This window comes from Phyllostomus hastatus, unplaced genomic scaffold (assembly GCF_019186645.2).
Source record: "Phyllostomus hastatus isolate PE091 unplaced genomic scaffold, TTU_PhHast_1.1 phas_contig_17, whole genome shotgun sequence".
Taxonomy (NCBI): Eukaryota; Metazoa; Chordata; class Mammalia; order Chiroptera; family Phyllostomidae; genus Phyllostomus; species Phyllostomus hastatus.
Genome location: NW_025333664.1, coordinates 44,959,503 through 44,983,114, shown reverse-complemented (window position 1 = coordinate 44,983,114; position 23,612 = coordinate 44,959,503). Strand labels below are relative to the sequence as shown.

The 23,612-nt window shown below is 38.9% G+C and overlaps 1 protein-coding gene and 1 pseudogene across 2 annotated transcripts in view; both read left to right on the top strand.

Moving 5' to 3' along the window:
- The window catches only part of NAPB (NSF attachment protein beta), a 60,909-nt gene that overhangs the window by 23,629 nt on the left and 13,668 nt on the right, over positions 1 to 23,612 (top strand). Inside the window, exons 2-5 of one of the 2 annotated variants that reach the window (XM_045832642.1) lie at positions 1,212 to 1,291; positions 5,203 to 5,319; positions 11,472 to 11,518; positions 11,661 to 11,738. In XM_045832642.1, coding sequence (XP_045688598.1) covers positions 1,212 to 1,291; positions 5,203 to 5,319; positions 11,472 to 11,518; positions 11,661 to 11,738 — 322 coding nt within the window. Of the gene's footprint in view, positions 1 to 1,211; positions 1,292 to 5,202; positions 5,320 to 11,471; positions 11,519 to 11,660; positions 11,739 to 23,612 lie in introns of those variants that run through there. The other variant, XM_045832643.1, reaches the window with a different exon arrangement.
- On the top strand, positions 7,534 to 10,355 carry LOC123814726 (annotated as a pseudogene).

Below are 23,612 nucleotides of genomic sequence, written 5' to 3'. Positions count from 1 at the left end.
CCTGAGTACATACTGTTGGTCAAGTATTTCTTTTTATCTTCATAATAACCCAAAGGTACAGATAATATCTTCAGTACACAGGCAAAAACAGAGACCCAAAGAACTGAAGAACTAGCCTAGAGTTAGAAAGTAGTTACTGTTGCCTAAGGTATAAGTCACACCTGGCCCTATCAGCTCCTCTACACTGGGACTGTACTGACTGAGTTGCATGCCTTTTAAGTCGGAGTTGGAAGCCTGTTTGCATTCTTGGCCTATGTAATGCCGTCACTCATGTTCATATCATGGCCACTCTTGTCAGCCTTGACCTCACCTGTCACTTAGTTATTATGTCCATACTTCACTCTCAGTCAGTCATTATGAGTACTGCACAGTTATAGTCTGCTGTGTTGTGGTTTTCCTGTGGTTATTCTGTGTTTATAACATAGATAGACATGATACAGGAATATCTTTAATAGAAGGGACTTAGCTTAATGAAAACAAGTTTGACTTTGAAAACAGGTGGAAGTTGTAGAGGATTATTTTTGGCTTTTACGTAAGAAGAAATTTCTAAGCAACTAAAACTGTTCCTCAATGGAATCAGCTGCTGAAGAACTTTCCAGAAGTGTATGTTTTAAAAGCAGCAGTGGAGTTGCTTCCTCTCAGGGTGTATTTCCACATGGGATGAGTGGCTGGAATGTATAGCCCCTTCCAAACTGGGGAAGGGTGTGTTCCCTATCACACAACGGACAGATAATATAGCCATAGAACTGTGTGGCACTTTCTTATATGCTCTGGCTTCAGGGTTTGTTTTTAAGTCTGAGTAAGCATAGTGCTAAACTCTTGGAAATTAACATGGTAAAGATGTCTTTATCCTTCCAATTTTTATCTCCTTTGAAAAATGTAGTTCTTATTTCTCAGATTGACATACATTTAAGTTTTCATTCATGGATATGACTGGTTAAGAATAAAGATCTGGGGTCAGCCAGATCAATATTTGAGTCTCAGTTCTGTGGTATCTTTGCTATGTGACCTTTGGCTAGTTACTTTACTTTTGTATGCCTTAGTTTCCTCATCTGGAAAATAGGAATAAGAATATCCCCTTTAAGCAACTGTTAAGATTTTCTATTGCTGTCTGCCCTATAGTATTACATGTGCTAGTTAAGTATTTATTGTTTAAGGGACATGGATGATTGTTATAGTAAAACTTAATGCCATTTTTAAATTTTTCTCAGAGGAAACACAAGAATAGAAGAGGCTTGTGAAATGTATACCAGAGCTGCAAATATGTTCAAGATGGCTAAAAATTGGAGTGGTATGTATACAGTTTTTGTTTGTTTGTTATTCAGGCAGGTAACTTTAAAATTATTTTGAAAGAAGAAATGACTGCTGTCCCTTTAGAGAATAAGACTATTGGCCCCAAGCCAGGTGTCAGTGCTGAATAACTGGTGTGGCCACCATGAACTGGAATTAAAGGACAGTGATTTAGTGAATGAAGTTGAAATACTGACATGAAACATAGGGACTGGGTCTGTTTTAATTTCTATAAACCACTTCGTACAGTAAGAGTAATTTTTGCTTCTTACTAATGTGCTCAAGTTGCCAGAAAGACTGAAAGTTGTGGTAAAATTCAATGAAAACAAGTAGGATGAATAAAAATGCTTGCTTTTGTTTACCTAAACAATAGTAGAGAACTTATGTTTCTTACTCTGAGAACAGCATTGTGATAACTGATTGTGGTTTCTTTGAGAAATATGATGGGAGTGTCGTTGTATAAATCCCAACAGACTTACTGCCATTTTTTAAAGTAATTCTTTCTGCCTAGTGAAATTACACATAAAAAATGAACAGAATTATTATTTTTATTGGTTTGAGAGGGGATGTCTCCCTCTATTACTGATTTGAGAACCAAGTTTATCTCCACACCTAGATAAAGGGGTTTGTCATGGTAGGGTATTTCTGTAGTGAAATGGAGGTGGCCTTCACAGGGACATGGTCTCTGGCCCTGGCTTACACCTGCTACGTGACCTACAGAAGGGGGTCCTTGGCCTCTCCAGGGTTGTTCCCCCATTTGCTTCCCCACTCCAGCTTTATTGAGATATAATAGACATAAAATGTTGTATAGGTTTAAGGTGTATAAGTTTTGATTTACCCATTTGCTTTTAGAGCTAGCTCTCTAAAATCATTTCAGTGAAGAAAATGCTGTTGAACTAGATGAATCTGAAAGGTCTTTTCTGGCTCTAAATTTTTTTTAGAAGTTTAGTTTTATAAGGTTATGTTATATGTTTTCAGAATGCACTTATACATGAATTATAATGTACTGCAAAAATGGAGGAGAAAATAAGTGTTATTTCAGCATTCACATGTTTTGTTCAGGTCTTGTAATCAGAGGTGAAAAGTAAAAAGATCACTTATTTCTTTTATCTGGTAATCAGATGTTCTAACACTAAGGAAATTCCATAAGTCAGCTTATGTCATTTTAAATAAGAGCTGGAGTCCTTAACAGTAGGCTTTCAGGATCTACCTAAACTTTGATCCCTGTCTCTGCCTTTCTCTGACCTTATTCACCCACTCCCCTCATTCACCTGGCTCCCTTCTCAGAACCTTTCGTGCACCCTCTTCCCCGAAATAGAATGTGCCTGATTTTGTTTCCTTTACCCCTTTCAAATGTTGTCTTCTCAGGTCTTCCATGGCCACCCTTTTTAAAGATAGCAATCTTCTTTTTCCTGGAAATCTCCTTCCCTTTTCTCCAATGCCCTTATCACCATCTAGCAAAAATAAGTGAACAATGTTTACTAATTTATATTGTGTGTGTTTTTATTATGTACTGTCCCCTCACTAGAATGTAAACCATAAAAGGCCAGGATGTTTCTGTGTTTCATCCGTGTTATACCTTCAGGGCCTGGACTGGTGTCTGCAACATGGTAGATGCTGAGGATATTTGTGTAGTAAATGAATAAATATTAGATTCTGTGGAATGATTTCTGTGTTGCAGCAGTGGTGATCCTAACACCACTGCACATCTATAGTTTTAAAGTTCTTTTATAAAGATTAAGCTAATTTGTTTGATACTTAGCTTTTGAGAGATAATCCTGCCAGGTATTATACCAATTTTACAGGTGAAGAAATTTAACTTGAGAAGTTGTATGACTTTACTATATGCTTCTTTAAAGACACTTCTAAGTTTGGAGAAATCAAACTGATATTTGTTAGAGGTGATTAGAATGAGTGTTCTGTTAATAAGTAAGCCAGCAACTAGTTTTGGGAGGTGGGAGCATGAAACTATAAAATCAAAGCACTTAATATTGTCTGGGGAAATATTGCCCTAGAGAGCCTGGATGTTGTGGTATTCTACTTAGTGGGGAAAGGCTGGACCATAATTGGTCAACATAGATAAACTACAGAAATGAAATTATTGGTGGAAGAGAAGGGATGTAAGTTTTAAAGGAAATGATAACATTTAAACATGCCAAACCACTGCTATTGGTAGATTTGCCTGTAATAATAATAATGATGTGTAACTGGAGCCAGTCTGTTGTAAGCACTTTACTTGGGAGATCCAAGTTATCACTGTACTCTTCCAGGGTAGAACCCATCAAAGCTTCTATTCAGCTAATATATTCCTGAACTGCCATTTACAAGTTAGCTGATGCTCCAAGTACTTCAGGTGCCTGCCCACTACTCATAAAGTGGCATTGGCCCCTCCTCTGGGAACCCCATCCTCATGATTCACCAATGAAAGGGTTAAAGCCAGGTGGGCAGGAGTACTCTGTTCATGCTGGTGGCTAAATATTTTCAAAACTGCCTGGGCCTTCTTTCTGTCTTATACAGAAGAGTTAAACCTCAGCAGGCTGGGGAGTTTGTACTACCTTTTTACCCTCAAGTGAAAGAAAGTCTGGAAACTCCAGTGGGAATTATGTGGTTACCTCTGGAAAAAGGGAAGGGACAACGGACAGCAGATGAAGCTTTAATGGAAAGGGATGTTTTATCTCTTAAAAAGGAATTTAAAGTCAACATTTATTATCAGCAGTGGGTACTTAGGCATCTGACACTATATTCTGTATATTTTTGAAATATGTTTTTTTAAGACCAAAAGGTTCTGTAATATTCTTAATTTTGCTTTTTCCAATGGAGCAAATTCTTTTCTCTCCTTTCATGTTGGTACTGACTTCCCTATTCCAGATCTTACTGAGCTGTGTCTTGATAGGCCTTTGTACTTCCCAGTCTATGGTGCTCATTTTGCTGAGGCACTGCCATGGTACTGTGCTCTCTCTGAACTGAGAACTTCATGTTGAAGTAGATCTGTCTTTGCCCAGGTTTCTCATGTTAACATTTAACTTCCCTGAACTGACCTGTCAGCATCATCAGCCTTGATTTTTACTGCCCCTGCACTTTCATTCCTCCTCCCACCAGCAAGCATGGCCTTCTCTTTGGCTTAGTTTTAGCCCTTTCTTGCCTTCAAGCATTTGTTCCTTGTTCATGTGATTTCTCTGTTAGGAATTCCTTCCTTCATTTTTTTTTTTGCCACTCCAGAATTTATAGTCCTGGATCCAGAACCTTTTCTGAAAAAATTTTAGTGCACAAATCTTTCACATTGTGCTATATCCCAAAAAAGACATGAGCAGCACCCCATAACGAAATCCATCTGTGATTCTGCAGGGAAGTAGTATGAGTTTTCAGACTAAGTGGAATACAGACAAATTAGACTTCTTATATAAGAAAAACCTGAATTTCATAATTCTAGGCATAATTATCACTCTTTGAGAAATTCTTGTTCATGAAGCCTTCATTAACGGTTTTCTTCAATCACAACTAAGTCCAGTGGACACTGTAAAATAGAAAGATGATCAAATAAATGACCTGAGTGTTTTACCTTTGTTTGAACATTAGTAGCTTAAATCTGCCAGTCATTGTTCATTATACTCCGTAGAACAGAATTGAACAGCCTAGAATTAGGCTGTTGCTATTGAATGGAGGCTTATTGCTCAGGGGCCACTTGGGAGGTCCTCTGTGGCTGAGAGAAGCTTTTATCACTGTTTGACTGATTCTGGTCATTTTTATATATACCTAACATGCACTAGATCACATTTTCATGTGCTTCTCACTGGAGTACTTCTTTTCAGTGTAATGAAACTTTCTAGGAGTAGGTCTAGCACTTAGGACATGGGCTGTTCTGTGGGAATACTTGTGCCTCTCTGTTTAATTGTAGTAATTTATCTTCCTCAGCTGCAGGAAATGCATTTTGTCAGGCAGCCAAGCTCCATATGCAGCTTCAGAGCAAACATGATTCTGCTACCAGCTTTGTGGATGCTGGGAATGCTTACAAAAAGGCAGACCCTCAAGGTAAGACACACCTCTGTCTAGACAGCGATTTTCAACCAGTATGCCATGGCTACAAGAATATTTAAAATATGCAGTAACTGACTATTTAGTCAGGGGCACTAACCACTTTTCTCTTAGATTGTCAATGAAACAAATAACAGCAGCCAGTACAACAATAGCCATCCACTGCACGTGAATCAAATTATAACTTTTTTTGTCAGCTTGGCAAAAACTATATTTTTTTAGTGTACCACAGAATTTTAGTAATAAATTTATCTGTGCCATGAGATGAAAAAGGTTGAAAATCACCGATCTAGGGCAGTAGGGCTGATGTTGGCGACCTTTTCACAGGTTATACTGCTGGGCTCTTTGAGCCTTGGTAAAAATAAATTTTTGTACTTTATAGTATAGAGATTTTGGTAACTTTAGAAATTTTTTTAATCATTTGGAGGTTTAATGACAAGATATGTTAAATTTATCCTGTTTATCTGCTTGCTTAACATCATTTTCTTAAACTTCATGTGGCATTTTGGAGAATTTTGGAAATAAGCTTTTATTTTATCTAAGGTTTCTTATATCCTAATTTTGTGAATATGTATGTATATTGCTTATTAAATGAAACTCCCGTAGTCCCTCATTGCTAAATACCTAGTGAGTTTTAAGATCCAGTTAATGGGAGATTGTAATATCCGATGGTTAAAATCAGCTTACTCACATAATAGTCATCTGACTTTTTAAACTGTTTTTCAGAGTATTTGTTTTAAGGAAAGAATGAAGTAGGGTACTTAAAATGGTAAAATTTTGTAAATATTACTTCTCTTTTAGTTAGAGGGTTGCACACTTAACGATTAAAAGCATGAATTTCTTTCCACACATGCACTCATAGATAGCTATGGAGTTCTCTTCTTCTTCTTCTTCTTCTTCTTCTTCTTCTTCTTCTTCTTCTTCTTTTTACGTTATTTTAATTGTTGTTCAAGTACAGTTTTCTGCCTTTTACCCCCATCCCAGCCCACCCCAGCCCTCCCCAGCTCCCTCCCGTTTCCACACCCCCACCCCCTTGTTTTTGTCCGTGTGTCCTTTTTTTTTTTAATAGTGGGAGCACTCTTTTTTTAAAGATTATTTATTTATTTATTTTTAGAGAGGAAAGGGAGGGAGATAGAAAGAGAGAAACATCGATGTGCGGTTGCTGGGGGTCATGGCCTGCAACCTAGGCATGTACCCTGACTGGGAATCGAACCTGCGATGCTTTGGTTCCCAGCCCACGCTCATGTCTATGTGTCCTTTATACTTGTTCTTGCAAACCCTTCCCCTTTTCCCCTGAAATTCCCTCCCCTCTTCCTTCTGGTCACTGTCAGCCTGTTCTCAATTTCAGTTTTAGCAGTCCATTTTAACATAGAAATTCCAAATTTTATGACTATATCATAAGATATTTTCAAGGGCTTTTACATAGAGATTGATCACAACTCATGTCTAAAAGAGAAAAACTGAACAAAGCCTAAATGAGCAAAAGATGAGAATAGTTTTAATGCATCGGTATTGTAGAATATGATACAGTCATTACAATCCCTTCTTTCAGAGAATCTTTAGTGACCTGGAATTGTCCACATGGTAACTAAAGAACCACATGAGAATTGAGATCTCAAAATTATAATAAAGTCTGTGCACACAGAAATGCATCTAGAAAACTAGATGGCAAAGCACATCAAATAACTAAGAGTGAGTTTAAGTGGGATTATAGGTAGCTTATTTTTCTCTCCTTTTTTGTATTTTTAAAGGTGTGACAATGATTCCACATTTTTGACATAGTTTAGGAGGAAATTGCTTTTTGTTTTTGTTTTTTAAGGATGTACTACTGTATTTGTTTTTAAAGATTAGGGGAAGGGGAAGGAGAAAGAGAGGGAGAGAAATATCAGTGTGTGGTTGCCTTTCTCGTGCCCCTACTGGGGACCTGGTGTGCAACCCAGGCATGTGCCCTGACTGTGAATAGAACTGGCCACCCTTTGGTTTGGAGGATAACTGTCAATCCACTGAGTCACACCAGCCAGGGCTATTTTTTTGTTAATCACCTTTCTATTCTTTAGTCAGGCCTTGTTACTCTGCTGCCTCTTTTCCAGAAGCAATAAATGTGGGACTGTGAAACAAATGCCAGAATTAAAAACACCACTATTTTGTGATGGTGTGTTGACTCACTGTTTTAGAAGATTAAGGCTTCAACTTCCAGGCTGCCCTCCGATCATGTCTTCCAAGAAGAACAAAAAATGGCTCAACCAGAGCTCCAACAGCAGTTCGCCCTTGCCCACTGCAGCTCACTCCCCTGAGGGGGCCTTGGGGACTTGTGCTGAAGCTGGCTTCCCAGTGGCGACTGGAACTCTGGTGGTGATCAACTTCTTAGAAAAGGATGCTGAAATTCCTAAAAAGTTCCAGAATTCCCCTGTTCAACTTGGACTCAGCATTATGAAGCCTGCAAATACATGTACAGGTTGACCAGTGCTGCTTACCAGTTCACATGGAAAACAAGAGGTCTACACAGCCTGCCTGTGTCTGGGTTTCCTGGAGGCAAGGTTGGCCTGAGTGAAATAGCCCAGAAGAATGTGGGTGTCCGAGGTGGCAACGCCATCCATCCACTTCCAGCCCCTGCTAGGTGCTGTACTGCAGGCCGAGGCGATGGACGTGGCACTCAGTGACAAAAATGTGGATATCAGTGAAGAACAACTGGTTGATTGTTTTCTGAGAAAACTAGATGGCAAGATTGTTTTACCAGGCAACTTCCAGTACATTACAGGAAGTAGCAAGTGCTGCAGGTGAAAGGGGCAGATGTCATGGTACTGTAACAGCTGTGGAATGACACTGACACTGACACCCAGGGAGCAGCCTCTGAACAGGCTGGTGCTGGATCTGCCCTTATACCTAAGCTAGCTGGATCTGGCTGAGCCCCAGGTCCCATCGTCAGACAGTATTCCCTGCAAACCAGTAGATGACAGAAAGAAAAATAAAACTGGTGACATTTTGTCGGATGTCACATGAGTCCTGGTGGCATAGTAGGCTTGAGCTCGCGGGAGTCACAGCCCCTGGATGTCACTTTGCATCTGCGGGAGAAGGAAACAAGGACCTTGCCAATGGAGAGAGCGTGCCAAAGTCAGCCAGTCTGGGAGCACAGTGTAACACTGATATGTTTTATTTCATTTCTACAACAACCAGAGTCAATTTTATAAAAATTCATACAAAGGAGCAAAGAGAACCAATTCAAAGTAGCTTATGACATAGAAGAGGCTTAAATGGTCAGCTGAAAGCAGTTGGAGAAATAATTGAACTTCCTCTCAAGCAGCTTGAACTTTTCAAGTGTTATAGAATCCCTCTGCCTGGAGGAGTGCTACTCTATACCCCCTTTACCCCCCCAATCATGGGAAGACCATGATTGCCAGGGCCATAGCCCATGAGGTCAGGGCCTGTGTGTCTGTGATAAATGGTCTTGAAATTGTGAGCAAATTCTATGGGAAGACTGAAGCAAGATTACGTTAGATATTTGCTGAAGATGCTCTGCAGCACCCATAAATTATTTTCATTGATGAGCTGGATGCACTTTGCCCCAAAAGAGAAGGGACTCAGAATGAAGTGGTAAAAAGAGTTGTAGCTTCTTTCCTAACACTGATGGATAGTATTGATTCAGAAGGAAATGAAGGACAGGTGTTAGTCATCGGGGCCACAAATTGCCCGCATGCTTTGGATAATGCACTCTGCTGACCTGGGCGATTCAGTAAAGAGATTGAGATTGGAGTTTCTAATGCTCAGGACCTGCTCAATATCCTTCACAAAATACTTCAAAAGGTGCTCCATGTCCTCATTGAAGCTGAGCTGCTGCAGATGGCAAATGGTGCTCATGGATACATTGGAGCAGACCTGAAAGCCTTTGTAATGAATCAGGTCTCTGTGCCTTGCAGAGATTCCTGAAGAAACGGCCTAACCTCCCTAATAGCAAGGTGGCTGGGTTGGTGAAGATCACTGTGAATGATTTTTTGCCAGCAATGAATGAAGTCAGGCCCAGTGCCATGAGGGAGGTTGCAGTTGATGTTCCAAATGTATCCTGGTCAGATATAGGAGGACTGGAAAATATCAAACTGAAACTGAAACAGGCTGTGGAATGTGGCCCTTGAAGCACCCAGAGTCACCCAAATGCATGTTCAGCCACCTAAGGAAGTTCTTCTGTACAGGCCATCTGGATGCTCTAAAACAATGATCGCCAAAGCTTTGGCCAAATAAAAGTGGACTGAATGTCCTAGCCTTAAAGGGGTCTGAACTAATGAATAAGTATGGTGGTGAATCTGAAAGAGCTGTTAGAGAGGTCTTCTGCAAAGCAAGAATGGTGGCTCTTTCCATTGTTTTCTTCAAACTGGACACCTTAGGGGTTGAAATGGGCAGCTCTTCAGGTGCTGAGAATGTGGCTGACTGTGTTCTGGCTAAGCTCCTCATGGAAATGGATGGCATCAAGCAGTTAAAAGACATGCCAGTTTTGGCTGCTACTAACCACCCAGATAGGATAGACAAGGCATTGATGTGGCCTGGAAGAATCAATAGAATCATCTAATGTGCCTTTAGGAGATGGAACCACAAGGAGGGAAATCTTTAACCTGCAGTTTCACTCTCTGCCAGTCAGTCAGGACGTTGATCTGAATGAACTCATCCTCCAAATGGACACATACTCAGGAAGAGAGGTTATAGCCGTCTGCAGAGAGCCGCCCTGCTAGTGTTGGAAGAAGACATGAAAGCCAAATGCATTAGGAGAAGACATTTCACTCAGGCCCTGAGCACTGTGATGCCCCGAACTCCCAAGTCCCTGAGACACTTCTATGGAGACTATCAAGAGAAGAGTGGGCTTCACACACTCTAAAATCATGCATATTCTTGAGCCTGGAAATGCTTCCTAGAGAAAACTGGTTTTGTTTCGCAGTTTTTTGTGGAGAATGCCAAATCTTTAAGAATCAAAATGTCAAGTGTGTTAATTAAGGGCCTGCAGCTCTTGTAGACATTTTAAATTCTGTAGATACAATGAAAATGTCCGTGAAAATCTCTGGACAGGAGTTTAATCCATTTTATCTGGAAATGTGTGCTCAGTTTTAAAATGCAAACCTCCAGCTTTTTTATTTTGGACCTGGCTCCTTCATCCCATGAAATGCTTTCCTTACCTCAGAATCCATTTCAGTGCATCCCTAAATGCCAAACCTGTGGGCATCAACTTTATACAAGAAAATAGATGATTCATGTAGATGAACGCATGATGGAAAGTATTTACAAATCTTTGTTTTTGAAGGCCAGTGAAATGGCCGAATGCACCAGCCAAGCTTATGTGGCTTGGTTTCCAAATACATGTTGGTTCTTGTTATAATTCATACCTGCATTTTTGTAGTAGCTATGTTAACCTTTACTTATAGTGAAAAGAAAAAAGAATTGAGTCATTTCTTACAATGTAATGTTCTTTGAAAATTTAAATGCTGTAAGTAAACCATATGAAGTATTCATGTTTTAACTTGTACACATTTTTAGGTTACCAATAAAGTTTTCAGTTAAAAGATTAAAAAAGGAGATTGATATACTTTATTAACTCTGTCATTTATTAGATTTTTCTTCCTTTTGTGTATATGTTAGCACACCAAAATTTAGCATCTTTAACATTGTACAAAATGTTGACTTTACTTAAGAGTTGTCTGCACAAGGATTTCAAAGTCTCTTTGATTTAGCTGCATGAAGTAGCCTATTGTCATCTTTCTTGTAAAGTATTATCTTCCAAAATGAATATATATATATGATGTCACTGAAGAATTCACTTACATTTATGTTATAGCTGATGTAGATAATCATTGTTATTGACAACCCATATTTGTTTTCTTTATAATGCAGTGTTTCCCTTGATTAGAGTCCTCACTCTTAGATTAAGAGTAACTGATCCAATACCACTCTAGCTCCAGTTCCCTAAGTTGCACTGCAGCTGCTGTGTAGAGAGCATGGTGAAGAGGTCTGGATTTGTGTTTGATTAGTGTTTGCTTCTCACTAACCAACCTGCCCACCCTCTGCCCTAAATGGGACCCCCTTAGTGTTCTAGTAGCATCCAGTAGGGCTCACCTGAACCCTATTTGACTGAATGGATTTTTCATTGTTTTCCTTAAATGCCTACGCTTCAGAGGCTATCAACTGCTTAAATGCAGCCATCGACATTTACACAGACATGGTAAGACGTTGCCTTGCTTGAGTGGCTGTGGGGTGGACTCCTTGAAATGGTTTAAAGTTATATTTTTTTTCTTGCTTCTAAGTGGGTTGTTATTAAAATAGGCAAAAAAGTAAGGTGACTATGTTTTTTGTCATCCCCCCAGGGAAGGTTTACAATCGCAGCCAAACACCACATTACCATTGCTGAGATTTACGAGACTGAACTTGTAGACATTGAGAAGGTAAGCAATGGATTCACTTCCTAATAAATTTGGTGTGAAGCAGGTAGTTGATTCCAGGGACCCTTCTCTCTTCCAGTGGTATTGAGTGAAGTAGAGTGATAAATCATACATGGCTTCATGTGGAAGTTTTAGGGACCTGGTGGCTAAGGAGTAGATGGGCTGTTTTCCTAGGGTCAGTATCTAAAATGAGAACTAGTTCAGATTTACTTGCTATTTGTACTTATGTAATTCATGTCAGGAGAATCTCTCTTTTGGGGAGGACTCTGTGACCCTGCGAAAGAAGCTTAAGTACTGTGAGCATTTGCACACCCTTATCTTCAGGTCTTGACCCTAGGGAAGAAGGTAGGTGAATACCAACTTGGCCACGTGTCTGATTCTCTCAAGTCTGGCTTTCTTTTTTTTCTTTTTTTTTAAATATATTTTATTGATTGTGCTATTACAGTTGTCCCATTTTCCCCCTTCACACCCCTCCCCTGTACACCCTCTCCCACCCACACTTCTCCCCTTTTAGTTCATGTCCATGTGTCATAAGTTCTTTAGCTTCTACATTTCCCATACTGTTCTTGCCCTCCCCCTGTCTATTTTCTACCTACCATCTATGCTACTTATTCTCTGTACCTTTTTCCCCTTTCTCCTTCTCCCACTCCCTTGTTGCTAACCCTCCATGTGATCTTTACTTCTGTGGTTCTGTTCCTGTTTTAGTTTGCTTAGTTTGTTTTTGTTTTAGGTGTGGTTGTTAATAATTGTGAGTTTGCTGTCATTTTACTATACAATGTTTTTTATCTTCTTTTTCAAAGATAAGTCCCTTTAACATTTCATATAATAAGGGCTTGGTGATGATGAACTCCTTTAACTTGACCTTATCTGAGAAGCACTTTATCTGCCCTTCCATTCTAAATGAAAGCTTTGCTAGATAGAGCAATCTTGGATGTAGGTCCTTGCCTTTCATGACTTTGAATATTTCTTTCCAGCCCCTTCTTGCCTGCAATGTCTCTTTTGAGAAATCAGCTGAAAGTTTGATGGGAACTCTTTTGTAGTAACTGTCTCCTTTTCTCTTGCTGCTTCTAGGAGTCTCTCCTTCATTTTAATCTTGGCTAAGGTAATTATGATGTGCCTTGGTGTGTTCCTCCTTGGGTCCCACTTCTTTGGGACTCTCTGAGCTTCCTGGACTTCCTGGAAGTCTGTTTCCTTTGCCAGAATGGGGAAGTTCTCCTTTATTATTTGTTCAAATAACTTTGCCCCTTGTTGCTCTTCCTCTTCTCCTTCCGGTACCCCTATAATTCAGATGTTGTAATGTTTAAAGCTGTCCTGGAGGTTCCTAAGCCTCTCCTCATTTTTTTGAATTCTTGTTTCTGCATTCTTTTCTGATTGGATGTTTCTTTCTTCCTTCTGGTTCACTCCATTGATTTGAGTCCCAGTTTTCTTCCCATCACTATTGGTTCCCTGTGTATTTTCCTTTATTTCAGTTAGCATGGCCTTCATTTTTTCACCTAATTTGCGACCAAATTCAACCAATTCTGTGAGCATTCTGATCACCACTGCTTTGAACTGTGCATCTGGTAGGTTGGCTATCTCTTCGTCGCTTAGTTGTATTTGTTCTGGAGCTTTGATCTGTTCTTTTGTTTGGGCCTTTTTTTTTTGTCTTGAAATACCTGTTACATAATAAGGGGCGAAGCCTTAGGTGTTCACCCTGGAGGGGCAACCCACGTCGCTGAGTTGTGATGCTGTATGTGGGGCAGGGGTCCAACAGGGAACAATGGCACTTGCTCTGCTCTCTGCTGGATTTCAGCCACTTCCCCTGCTGCCCCCAAGCAAGCTGGGCCCTTCTGGTGCTGATTCCTATGTGGGTGGGTTTGTGTACGTTCTAGGACCCTGTGGGTCTCTCGAACGAACTCTCCTGTGAGGCTTTGAGTCTTTCTCAGCACCTCAACCCCCACAGGTGTTTTCAGTCAGTGTTTTGAGGCTCTATTTCCCTGCACTGGGACACTGGCTTGCATGGTCTGTCTCGCTTCGCAGTTTTACCTAGTTTGTCTATATGGGAATGTGGGACCGCCCCACCCATCTGCCAGCTGCCTTGCATGCCTCGCCCCTCCACAATCTGCCATCTCCCTGGGTCCACCCCCTGCCACTCCATGCCTGGGGTCTGCCAGCCACCTCATGTGCACCCAGGGTCAGTCAGCCACCGCTTTTTTTGCTGTGAGCCCCCTCTGCCTGGCTGCCCAACTCCTCCCCTCCTACCCATCTGGATAAGTGTGTCTATTTTAACTCCTTGGTTATGGGTCTTCCATACAGTTCAATTTTCTGTCAGTACTGGTTGTTTTTTTGATTCTGAATTTTTGTTGTCCTTATTTTGGTTGTGCGAGGAGGCACAGTGTGTCTACCTACGCCTCCATCTTGGTCTCAAGTCTGGCTTTCTAAACAGTAGTTTATATAGGCAGGCATACCTCAGAGATATTGTGGGTTTGGTTCTAGACCACCACTATAAAGTAAAAAGCACAATAAAGTCAGTCACACACTTTTTGGTTTCCCAGTGCCCATAAAAGCTCTGTTTAGAATATACAGCATGTCTTTGTATAACATCATTTGCTTCATGTTGTTCCATTATAACATTGATGATATATTATAGGAACTTAACTCTTCTGTATGTCAATTGGCCTATGGTAAATTTAGTTTCATTGTATGTCATTAAGATGGTAGAACCTATTGACAACATTAAATGAATGGTTACTGAAGTCTGTTAAGTGTATAGTAGTATTATATCTACTAAAACAATGTATATACATTAATTTAAAAATATTTTATTGCTAATAAATGCTGACCATGATCTAAGCCTTCAGTGAGCCCTAATCTATTTGCTGGTGGAAAATGTTGCTTTGATGTTAATAAAAATTTAGTATCAGTGAAATGCAATAAAACGAGACATACCTCTAATAACAGAAGAAAAGAGGAAGGAGGAAATGCTTATTGAGCATCTACTGATTTCCAGGTTTTGTTCTTGGTGGCATGCTGTGAATTTTACCACATTTCAGCTTTATTACACTAATTTCCCTTTATAGCTGTGGAAACTAGGACTCAAAATGATAACACTGCCTAGGATCACTCAGGTTGGAACCAGTGGAGCTGATGCAACAGTGGCTCCACTCTCCTGCCTCTTACTAATAGGGGATATCCAGGAGGGCTGGAGAGAAAAACACATTTGCTAGACTTCAGAGGCTTCTTCAACTCAGATTGTAGATAAACGTTTATGTAAAACTGTCCTCCTGAGTACTGTGGAAGACAACAGGTGTGAGTCAGAAAGAGAAACAGTAGTGGAGATCATCTCTATTTACTGTCAGACTAATGAACACTAAGTATGCTGGGAGATTGCAGTTGCATCCTATCCCAATGGTCATGGCACTCCCTGTGCCTGCTGCAGCATTGGACAGTTGTCACTCTTCCTCTCTTTTGTTTTATTTCTTTCCTTGGCATCTGGAATCCATCCCCTCACTATCTGGTGCTCTGTCCACCTCACTGAGTACTCTCTTCCTGACTCCTTAACCTGTTCCTTTTCTTCTCCTCACCCTATAGTGTGAAGTGTCCTGGAGTTGGATTGCTGTCTTCTATCAGTCTGCACTTGCCCCCTTAGTACCTCTCTCTGTAGTCAGCATTACAACTTTAAGTATTGTCTGTATCCCAGTGACTTGCAAAGCTCTCTGCAACCTTGACCTCTTTTTGAACTTTAGATTCCTATGTCCCCTGTTTCCTGCCAGACTCTCTACTTGAGTCTCATATCAAGCATGTCTGAGACTGAATTCTGATCTTGACCTCTCTCCCACCCTGATGTTCCCCTCCAAACCACAGGCATACTTGCCTTTTCTCTTTCTCCACATCCAATGTGAGCAATTTCTGTGGGCACTGTTCTCAAAACTCCCAAGTGTCAACACTTCTCACTACCTTTATTGAGGTAGACTTAATCTTGAGAAGATGAGCAGTTGTGTATCATCTTGTCAACTGAGGCTACTGCATCAGCTCCTTGTCCACAGTGGTCAGAAGAGCACTCTAGAAGCAGAAGCCTGAAGTGCTGTGTGCCACTTCTGCTGCTGGGACCTGGTCTCAGGCAACCACTTCACCACACAGGTTTCTTTAAAATTGAAGGTAAATGAAATGATTGATGGTATACTATTTGCTTTCTTTAAAAAAAAAAGATGATTTGCCATGGCAACCTCTGAAATGCCCCCCATTACTCACTATTCACAGTATTCCTGCCATTCTGTGAGTTAGCCAGGAGGTAGCATCTTATTTCCATTGATGTGTTCTTTTAAAAGCAATTTAAGACTATGTATGACTTAACAGAGTTAGTTCACTGATGTTTGGCCTCCTGTGTTTAGAAACATCATTGCCTTCAAGTCCCTGGTTGGACTCACCAGATTTTGGTTGCTGGTATGTGAAGTTGAAGTTAGAAAAAAATGTTAAACAAGGTATTTTTTATTTGATTTGTTACAAATGAATTTCTTCCCTTTTAATACTTGCCTCTATATGTTCTCTGATTCATTCATAGATTTTAGCTAGTGAACAATGAAGTGTGAAGCTTCGTAAACTACCATTACTACTTTTACTTCATGAAGTAAAATAGTGAAACAAATAATAAATGGGTCCTTTAAAAAAAACAGACTTTATTTATTTATTTTTAGAGACAGGGGAAGGAAGACAGACAGGGAAAGAACAGTGTGTGAGAGAAACATCGATCAATTGCCTCTTACGTGCCCCCAACTGGGGACCTGGCCCGTAACCCAGCATATGCCCTGACTAGGAATTGAACCAACAACATTTTGGTTTGCAAGCTGGCTCTCAATCCACTGAAACACACCAGCAAGGACAAATGGGTCTTTCTTAAGTGATATAGAGGAATTATTACTCATTTCTGTATTTTAAATATATTTTATTGATTATGCTATTACAGTTGTCCCATTTTTTCTCCCCGTTATTCCCCTCCACCAGGTATCTCCCTCTCACCATCATTCCCCAACCTTGGTTCATGTCTATGGGCCATACATATAAGTTCTTTGGCTTTTATATTCCCTGTACTATTCTTAATTGACCCCTGTTTATGCTTATTCCCTGTATCATTTCCCCCATTCTACCCTGTCCCCTTCTCTGCTGATAACCCTCCATGTGATCTCTATTTCTGTGGTTCTGTTCCTGTTCAAGTTGTTTGCTTAGTTCATTTTTGTTTTTGTTTTCCTTTTTTTAGGTTTGCTTGTTGATAGTTGTGAGTTTGTTGTCATTTTACTGTTCATATTTTTTATCTTCTTTTTCTTAGATAACACCCTTTAACATTTCGTATAATAAGGGCTTGTGATGATGAACTCCTTTAACTGGACCTTATCTAGGAAGCATTTTATCTGCCCTTCCATTCTAAATGGTAGCTTTACTGCACAGAACAATCTTAGATGTAGGTCCTTGCCTTTCATGACTTTGAATACTTTCCAGCCCCGTCTTGCCTGCAAGGTTTCTTTTGAGTAATCAGCTGATAGTCTTATGAGAACTCCTTTGTAGGTAACTGTCTCCTTTTCTTTTGCTGCTTTTAAGATTCTTTCCTTCTCTTTACTCTTGGGTAGTGTAATTATGATGTGCCTTGGTGTGTCCAACTTCTTTGGGACTCTCTGAGCTTCCTGGAGTTCCTGGAAGTCTATTTCCTTTGCTAGATTGGGGGAGTTCTTCATTATGTTTTCAAATATGCTTTCAACTTCTTGCTCTCCCTCTTTTTTTTCTGGCACCCCTCTGATTCAGGTGATGGAATGTTTAAAGTTGTCCCAGAGGTTCCTTAGCCTCTCTTCATTTTTTTGAATTCTCATTTCTTCATTCTGTTCTGGTTGAATGTTTCTTTCTTCCTTCTGGTCCACACCATTGATTTGAGTCCCAGTGTCCTTCCTGTCATTGTTGGTTCCCTGTACATTTCCCTTTATTTCATTTAGCTTAACATTCATTTTTTCATCTGATTTATGACCTTATTCAACCAAACCTGTGAGCATCCTGATTACCAGTGTTTTGAACTGTGCCTCTGATAGCTTGGCTCTCTTCATTGCTTAGTTGTATTTTTTCTGGAGCTTTGATCTATTCTTTCATTTGGGCCATTTTTTGGTCTTGGCATGCCTGTTATATAGTAGGGGACAGGGCCTTAGGTGTTCACCAGGGTGGGGCAACCCACATCACTGTGTTGTGATGCTATATGTGGGGGCTGGGTTCGAGAGGGAACAGTGCTGGTTGCTCAGCTTTCTACAGGCTTTCAGTCACTTCTGAAACCCACAAGCAGATTTGGCCTTTCTGGTGATGATCCTCAGGTGAGTGGGTTTGTGTACATTCTAGTACCTGGTCTCTCCAATGAACTCTCCTGTGAGGCTTGGAGTTTCTCTTGCCACCATAATCCCTACAGGTTTTTAGTGCCAGAGGTTTTGAGGCTTTCTTTCCCCACACTGGAACACTGGGTTGCATGGTCTGTCTTGCTCCCTAGTTGTTCCTCCCAGTTATCCTCACACCAAAATGGGACCGCCCAATCCACCAATCACTGCCTTGCCCACCTGATCCTCCAGCCACAGCCTTGCCATGCATCCTCTCTGCCCAGCTACCTGTCTCCACCCCTCCTACCAGATTGAATGAATGTTTCTTTTTTAACTCCTTGGTTGTTGGACTTTCCATACAGATCGAGTTTCTGGCAGTTCTGGTTATTTTTTGTTTGTAAATTTGTTGTTTTCCTTCTTTTTGTTTTACAAGAAGGCAAAGTAGATCTACCTACACCTCCATCTTGGCCAGAAGTCCACAAGTCTCCTGTTTTGTTTCTGGGCTTTTGCCAGTACCATGCTGTTTTGATTACTGTGGCTTTGTAGTACAGTTGATATGAGTGTGACTTCTCAAACTTTGTTCTTTTTTCTCATGATCACTGTTGCTATTTGGGGCCTTTTGTGATTCCAGGTAAATTTTTGAAATAATTGTTCTATTTCTGTGAAATATATCATCAGTATCTTGATAAGAATTGCGTTGAATCTGTAGACTGCTTTAGACAGTATGGGCATTTTAATGATGTTAATTCTTCCTATTCATGTGCATGGTATGTGCTGTACTTATTTGTATCTTCTTCAGTGTCTTATAATTTTATGAGTATAGGTCTTTTACATCCTTGGTTAGATTTATTCCTAGGTATTTTACTCTTTTTGAATCAATTGTGAATGGGATTGTTTTCTTAATTTCCTTTTCTTATAGTTTATTATTGGTATATAAAATTGCAGTTCATTTCTGGATATTAATTTTTTATCTCACTAATTTACAGAATACATTTATCAGTTCTAGTAGTTTTTAGGTGGAATCTTTAGGATTATCTATATACAGGACATCAGCAAATAATGAGTTTTACTTTTTCCTTTCTGGTATGGATGCCTTTTATTTCTTTTTGTTTGATTGCTGTGGCTAGGACTTCCAGTACTATGTCAAATAAGAAGGGCAAAAGCAGACATCTGTATCTTGTTCCAGATCTTAAGAGGAACACTTGTAGTTTTTTGCCTCTTGAGTCTGATGTTGGCAGTGTGTTTGTCATATATGTCCTATATTATGTTGTGGTATGCTCCCTCTATTCCCATTTTGCTATGAGTTTCTATCATAAATGTTTGCTGGATTTTATTAAATGCTTTTTCTGTACCTATTGATATGATTATGTGTTTTAATCCTTCATTTTGTTTATGTGGTGTCTCACGTTTATTGATTTGCAGATATTGTACCAACTTTGCATCCCTGGAAAAAATCCCACTTGATCATGTCGTATGATCTTTTTGATGTATTGCTGTTTTCAGTTTGCTGATATTTTGGGGGGGATTTTAACATCAGTGTTCATCAAGGATATTGGCCTATAATTTTCTTTCCTTGTAGTGTCTATGTCTGGTTTTGGAATTAGGGTAATGCTGGCCCCATAATTTGAGCTTGGGAGTGTTCCTTCCTCTTGAATTTTTTAAATATTTTGAGAAGAAGAGATATTAAATCTCTGAGTGTTTGATAAAATTCACCTGTGAAGCTATCCAGTCCAGGGCATTTTTTTGTTAGTTTTTTTTATTATAGCTTCAATTTCACTAGTTTTAATTTGTCTATTCAGATTCTTTGATTCTTCCTGATTTAGTTTTGGAAGATTGTGTGTTTCTAGGAGTTTATCCATTTTGTCCAAATTGTCCAATTTGTTGACAAATAGTTCATATTTTCTTACAACCCTTTATATTTCTTTGGTGTCAGTTATTACTTCTTCTCTTTCATTTATGTTTCTATTTATTTGCTCCTCTCTTTTCTTGATGAGTCTAGTTAAAGGTTTGTCAGTCTTGTTTATCTTTTTAGAGAACCAATTGTTGGAATTAGTGGTCTTCTGTATTTTTTTAAACTCTAGTTTGTTTATTCCTTCTCTGATCTTTATTATTTTTTTCCTTCTGCACTCCCAAGTGCACTCCCAAGCTTCTGTGCACTTTTGGCTATGTTGTTCTTTTTTGAGTTTTCTTTAAATGTAAAGTTATATTGTGTATTTGAGCTTTTTCTTGTTTCTTGAGATAGGACTGTAATGATATGAATTTCCCTTTTTGGACTGTTTTCCCTTTGTTCCACAGATTTTGGTGGTTGTGTACTCATTTTCATTTGTTTCAGGAATGTTCTGATTTCCTATTTGACCTCATTGTTAACCCATTCATTGTTCAGTAATGTGTTATTTAGCTTTCATATCTTTGTGCATTTTTGGTTTTCTTCTTGTGTTTGATTTCTAGCTTAATAGCATATGGTCAGAGAAGATGCCTGATATGATATGCTTTCTTAAATTTATTGAGACTTGTTTTGTGTCCTCACTAGTGGTCTATTTTAGAAAATTTTCCATGTACATTTGACAAGAATGTATATTCTGCTGAAATGCTCAGAAGATAATCAATTAAATCCATTTGATCTATTTATAGTGTGTCATTTAAAGTTGTCATCTCCTTATTGATTTTCTCTTCATTGATTTCAATGGGGTGTTAAAATCTCCTATTATGACTGTATTTTTGCCAGTCTCCCCTTTTATGTCCATGAAGATTTGCTTTATAAATTTATGTGTTCTATGTTTGGTGCATAAATGTTTACTAGAGTTAATATCCTCTTGTTGGATTGTTCCCTTTATCATTTTGTAGTATCCTAAAGGGATTATCTTTGATCAATCGTAAATTCAGTGAAAAACTTTCCTGGGCATTCCAAAGTAATCAAAGTATTGGCAATAGTTTAATAGAGGGCCTTCATCTGAAATACAGTTTACATTCATTTACTTAATGTTTATTGAGTACTTACAGTATAATAGGCATTATGACAGGCTTAGTGACATAATAGTGAGCAAAACTATCATGGGACCTGCCTTCACAGAGCTTATATTTTAATGTGAGAAGATGTACATTTATCATATAATCTCACATGTGTATGTATATAATAGCTCTGACATGTACATCAAAGGAATATATTCTATCAGATGTCTTCTGGATGTGTCTATACAGTTGTAGAAAGAGGACTATAATGGACCTGTTCTTTTATGGCTTTAATATTTCATAAAGAACTTTCTATATTGAGTTTTCTATGCATTACTTTTAATAATAGCATAGTAGCCCATTATATTTACTTAAATTGTTTCCAGTTTTTCTCCTATAATAAATAATGCTGAGAAAATTTGTGGGGGGAGGGGGTGCATATTATTTGGGTAGGCTAAGTGGCTGAAACAAATAGACCCAAAACATATTCATTCAAACACAGAAGTGTCTGTTTTTCACAAAACTTCCAGTTTGTCAAAAACTGCAGTCTAGTCAAGGCTGATACTGGTTCTGTCCTTTTCAGCCAGTGGCTCTGCATTCTTTGTTGTTGCCATTATCACCTGCAGGAAAGGGACCTGTTTTATGAGCCAGGTCTGTTTGCTTCTAGTTTATTCCCTGTGCCTGTAACTATACCCAAGTGGTTTCCTAATACAGTTCTAACCTGTTATTGAGTTGGCCAAAAAATCCATTTAGTTTTTTCTGTAAAATAAAAGACACATTTTTCATTTTTACCAGTAACTTGGTTGATTTGGATATTTTGAGTATGCCAGCTATCACCCACTATAGGCTTCTAGTGGGTAGGGGCCAGGGTTGCTGCTAAACATCTTCCAATGCATAAGGCTGTCCCACAGCTAAGAATCATTTGGCCAAAATGTCAATAGTACCAAGAAACTTCACAAACCACTTTTGACATGTTCAATCAGTCATAGCACCTTCTTCATACACTGCATGAATCTTTTTTTTTTGTTTCAGTTGCTTTTTTACCTTTTTTTGAAATAATAAAGCATAATACACTGAAAATGTTGGGTATCTTCTTTCATCTTCAGTATTAAAATGGATGCACAAAAATTCACCAGTTTTGATTTCTTTTAAATGCATGCTGATGTGACAGCTGTCACAATACAATCTAACAAAATTGAAGTTAAAGACAACTAATACAATCCAATCAAATGAAGTTAAAGACAACTAAGTACTACTAGAGCCATTGTATGGAAAAAAATAAACAAACTTTTTGACCAACTCAATGTGGGTCCAGCAGAAGTAAGACCTGTTTGAGTGTGGTTTGGTAGGGTAATAATATGGGTGTAATAATTTATAGTTTTAATTTGGACAGTTCACCTAAAATGTTTTATGGTATGCTTGAGTGTGATATTATTATGTTACAGAATTCCATGCTTATGATTTTATAATAAAAGATTTTATTACGTAATAAAAGGGGGTATTATTTATGCTGGAACTTGCATTTATTTTTTTCCCCTGTCTTCGGGCTTCTCTTAACTCATTAGGGCTACTATGAAGTCATTGAACTGATGGACAGCAACTGTAATACGATTTTCACATAGGTTTCTTTTAGGTTCACTGGGAAAACCTTGAAATATAATTTACAAACCAACCAGCTGTTTTTGTATGTCTGAAAGCTAAGAATAGTTTTCACCTTTTTTAACCACTGAGGGGAAAAGCATTCATGACATAAAAACTAAATGAAACCGAAATTTTTTGTTGTCCATGAATAAGGTTTATTTGCATATAGGAACACTTGTTCATTTATGTATCATTCATGGCTATAGTTGTGCTACCATAGGAGAGATAAATAGTAAAAACAGAATGTATAGTTTACAAAGTCTAAAATATTTATTATCTGGCCTGTTACAGAAAAGTTTTCCAGACCCATCATTTAAAACATTGTTCAAACTTACCTCTTGCTATTAAGGGTATTGGCCTTTCCAGTCTTACAAGGCCCTATCTCTTCACTTTGTATGTTTCCTTTCATAATTGCCTACCAAACAGCTAATTGCTTGTGTTATTTTTTCTTATAAAACCTTGCTGGGAATAGCAGTACACACGGTTACTTGGCTTTTTCCATAGATTTTATTTCCACAGAGTATCCAGCTCCAGTAGGCATGTGTTTTGCCTTCTTCATTGTCACGTGCTTGATTTTACTAAGTCTTATGCCACCGCAGGACAATAGCTTCTAGCTTTCAAGCCTGCAACCTCTGTTCCCTTTCCGCATCACTGTTTATTAAGCACCACACATTTTAGATTTCAAACAACACCTTTATTTTAGATGACACTTATGTTATTAGTGAAGATAGTCTGCTGCTTTAGCAAGCCATAATTCTAAATCTAATAGGACTCTACATATCTTAAAATTAATAATCCAGTATAGCTGTTCTGGGTTTGGCAGTGGTGGGAACGAGAGTTTTGGGGTGCATTCTGCCCTTTGTAATTATTTAGGATCCGGCAAGGCAAGTTCTACCATCTAGCTTTTGGCTTCCATTGTTACTCTAGATTGGCCATTGACATTCTAGCTCATGAGAAAAGGAAAAGA